At 38.0% G+C, this 3871-nt stretch overlaps 1 protein-coding gene across 1 annotated transcript; it reads right to left on the reverse strand.

The window, feature by feature from the left end:
* Positions 1–1850: 1850 nt before the first annotated feature.
* LOC112742991 (protein FAR1-RELATED SEQUENCE 5-like) lies at positions 1851–2939 on the reverse strand. The gene has a single exon (XM_025792227.1). It carries the CDS (start codon positions 2937–2939, stop codon positions 1851–1853), a length of 1089 nt encoding a protein of 362 aa, XP_025648012.1.
* Positions 2940–3871: the final 932 nt, after the last annotated feature.

Consider the following 3871-nt stretch of genomic DNA (forward strand, 5'->3'; position numbering starts at 1 on the left):
AGATGCTAATTTTGACCTTTGTGCGTGGGCACAGATGGTGTGCGTGGGCACAGGCTGAAATGTTTTTCTCCTTTGATTTCTTCATGTTTTCTCCCAATTCCATGCTTTGCTTCCACTCTTATCAAGCCATTCCTACCTATTACACTTGAAATCATTCATCAAAACCATCAAGGCATCGAATGGGATGAAAGTGGGATAAAATTGATTAAATTAGGCACAAAATAGCATGTTTTCACAATTAAACTCAATTTAGGGAGAAAACACAAAAGTATGCTATATATGTGAATAAATGTGGGTTTATATGATGAAATCCACTCAAATCAATCCAAAATTTATCGTAAAATATGGATTCATTAGGCACCATCCAGAAACAAGCCTCAGCCACATTGCCAAAGAACTTGTACATCAAGAACAGACATCATGTCCTCATCCTTAATCATATTTGTCCTAACTCTATTCAAAATCATCTTTATGTCCCTAATTCCATCACATTCAAGCAAACCAGTAACCCTATCAGCATCTCTAAGGTAGCGTTTGTTTTGAGGTACTGGAACAGAGACTGGAAGACTGAGACACAGTATCATGTTTGTTAGCTCAGAGACTGGTACTAAAATTTCTGTCTCTGTCTCCAAAATTTCAGTATTTCAGTACCTCCAAAAAGTAGGGACACAGGGGACTGAAATTTTTAGAGATGGAGACTGAAATTTTAATAATATTTTATACCTAAAATACCCTCATTTCAATTAATTAATTTCAATTTTATCTTTTGTGTAAATTAAATTAGAGTTTTATTCTTGTTTCAATTTCTGTCTCTCACTTTGCACCAAACAAAATACTTAAATTTATTTCGGTCTCTGTCTCTTAGTCTCTATCTCTCAGTCTCAATCTTTTAGTATCTGTCTCTCTACTAAACGCTACCTAAGGAAAGTTATATCTGGTGTGATTATTAGAATTGCCTCGTTCACCGGCATTATGGCGGTGATGAATCCAGCGTCGATGCCGGCGGGACAATCAATGAGGATGAAGTCAGGGCAACCTTTTGTGCGTGATTTGAGAGCATCAATAAGCCAAATTAGGGCTTTTCCTCCAAACCCTAGGGAAAATTTTGACCTAAGTTTTGAAATGCAGAGCAATTCAGAGTTGGAGCAACGCCGGATCTTGACGAAGAAGGGTGGTTTTGTGCTTCTGCTTGGCTTGAGTGAGAGAGACCGAAGTTGACGAAGAAGAGCGATTGGAGTGAATAGGGTTAGAGGACTCAAGAACGATGATGGCCCGATGGACGGTGATAGTGTCCCCCTCCTTGCAGTGGATAAGCTAGTGTTTCTTTTTGGGAGAAGAGAGCTTCGTTTGAGAGAGTGGGAGTTGAGAGGAGTTGGAATGAACAGGGGTTTTGGATAGTTGAGAAACAATAACGGGGCCATGGACGGCGGCAGTGTACTCTCTGTGCGGTGGTGATGGAGGCTACTGCTAGGGTTTTTTTTGGGGGGAGGGGGAGAGCTTTATTTGAGAGAGTGTTGAAAGGAGAAGAAGGAGACTGTTGGACGTCTCACTTTTCCATTTTTATTTTTTATACAAAACGCAAAACCACACTGGTTTTTCTGGTGTGTCAATGCCAATGATTTTTGTAAATTTTTTTCAAGAATAATTATATAAATTAATTATTTTATGAATTAAATAAATTATTAATTTATTTATTGTCTAACCGATGTTGATTTGACAGTTATTTCATCTAAAAAACATAAGCATGAATATTGGAAGAATATATAAAATTTCATTAATAAAGTAAAAAAAATATAAATACAAATATGAAAGTGATTCTCTACGCAAAAATATTAAGTTTATGGAGGTTGCTAATTATCACTATCTAAATCAGCCTTCGGTTCGGTATACATGTCGCCATCATCCGAACCATTAGTTCCATCTTCTATAACGTTGTTGTCAATGTTCTTTTGCCAAGGACATGTTGTCTTCTTATGTCCTTCCATTTGATAAACACTACAATGTTGCCGCTTCTTCTTAGATGGTTGTCCTGAGCCTATATTGATTTCATGCACATACGGATTGTCACTTTTAGCTACACTTGACTGAGGTTGATTAATGCCTTCGTCTGCAGCCTTGTAAGATGAGTACAATCCCATAATTATGTCACGTGTCTCTTCATATCTCTCTAGGAATTTAGCAGCAACAGCAACCAATTGTTTATAAAATTCCATTAAGGCACTTTGACGACTAATAACAACAGCATCCCTGGTGAACCCACTTGCATCATTGAGTGCTGATTTTACTTTTTTTGTCCATCTATCCAATACTAATGACCGACGAATCTCACAAATGTCTCTGTCAACTAGAACTTTCACAATATGTTCATAAGGAATTCCAAATGACTCCATTCTTAAACAGGTACACATGAAGATAATTTCTTCTTGACAAAATTCAATAGTGCACATAAAATCGGGCCTCCCATGCTTACACACAATGTACTTTATGCAATCATCGTTATTCTCTATGTTTAGCACCCGCATTGATCCAGCTCTAGAGAGAAATGGCCATAACAATAGAAATATCTCATGAGTGTATACCTCAGCAGCAAATCTCTCTAGCAACTCTATACAAGTCTGCATGACGGGCGCCCCACGTGTAGATTCATAATCAGCATTAAATTCTTTAAAGCGCAGGTGTGCAACACACCTTTCAAAATGCTCTACAAAACTTGTCAAATCATACCGCAACCCCACATACCTTGCCACAACTGAGTGTAAACCTTCACATCTTGAGGTAGTTCTAAAGCCAGCAAAAAATTTTCCTATTATATATGCAGTAGCCCACATATGCTTCTCTTCATACATGTTGTTCACCCACAGCTTATCCTCAAAGCCAAATTCTTCAATAAGCTGAACCCACTTACGCTTAAACATGGGAATCTCGTAGTTGCCCAACATGATTTTTCTGAATTTATATGTAAATGATGGATTTCCAACATTGCTAGTTGCATTTCAAATAAGGTGCCAAGCACATAATCTATGTCTGACTTCGAGAAATACATCTCTTACTGCATTCTTAATCGCCATGGCCCCATCAGTTATTATTGAGGTCGGGGTCTTACCCTTCATTGCAAACATGAGCTGACGTAGGAGCCAAATATATGTATCAGTAGTTTCGTCCACAATTAACGCAGCAGCAAAAATAATTGTTTGGTTATGGTGGTTAATACCGCTGAATATGACTAATGGACAACTATACTTGTTCTTCTTGTACGTAGCATCAAAAGCAATAAATCCCCGAAGAGTTGGTAGTCTAGCTGGCTAATCCCATCAGACCAAAACAAGTTACGTAACAAACCTCTTGAATCATGACATGCCTTGAAATATAATTGTGGATCCTTCAACTGCATATCCTCCAACTTCTTCAACACTTGTGTTACATCACCAGGAATTTGACGCCTTTTTCCAAGCAATCTCATTGTACATATCTCTAGGACCATAGCCAACAAATTCATACCCGCCTGCTTGACTAGCTAGAAAACCAAATATCTGTGAAGTGCTAATCCCAGACTTTAGCATGTTCATCAATTGCATAATATCTACCTCTGACATTTTTTGTGGGCAGGCAACATAGCACTGAATTGTGTATCCAATAGATCATGGTTGTGTTCGTAAGAGAAATAAAAGATATGCCATCTTCCAGTTTCTAGTACAAATTTAATATCCATTCGGGCTTCACACCCAGTTCTTATTTCCAATCTAGGCTCCTTCTTCCTTTTTTCGATCGTGTAATAATTCTCCTCCCTGAATCCTTGCCTATGACATACAAACTTTGGTTTGTAAATCTCGCCAATACTATTCTTGAAAGTCTGACTCTTCCTTGCACTAAA

This window comes from Arachis hypogaea, chromosome 14 (genome assembly GCF_003086295.3).
Source record: "Arachis hypogaea cultivar Tifrunner chromosome 14, arahy.Tifrunner.gnm2.J5K5, whole genome shotgun sequence".
In the NCBI taxonomy this organism is placed as follows: Eukaryota; Viridiplantae; Streptophyta; class Magnoliopsida; order Fabales; family Fabaceae; genus Arachis; species Arachis hypogaea.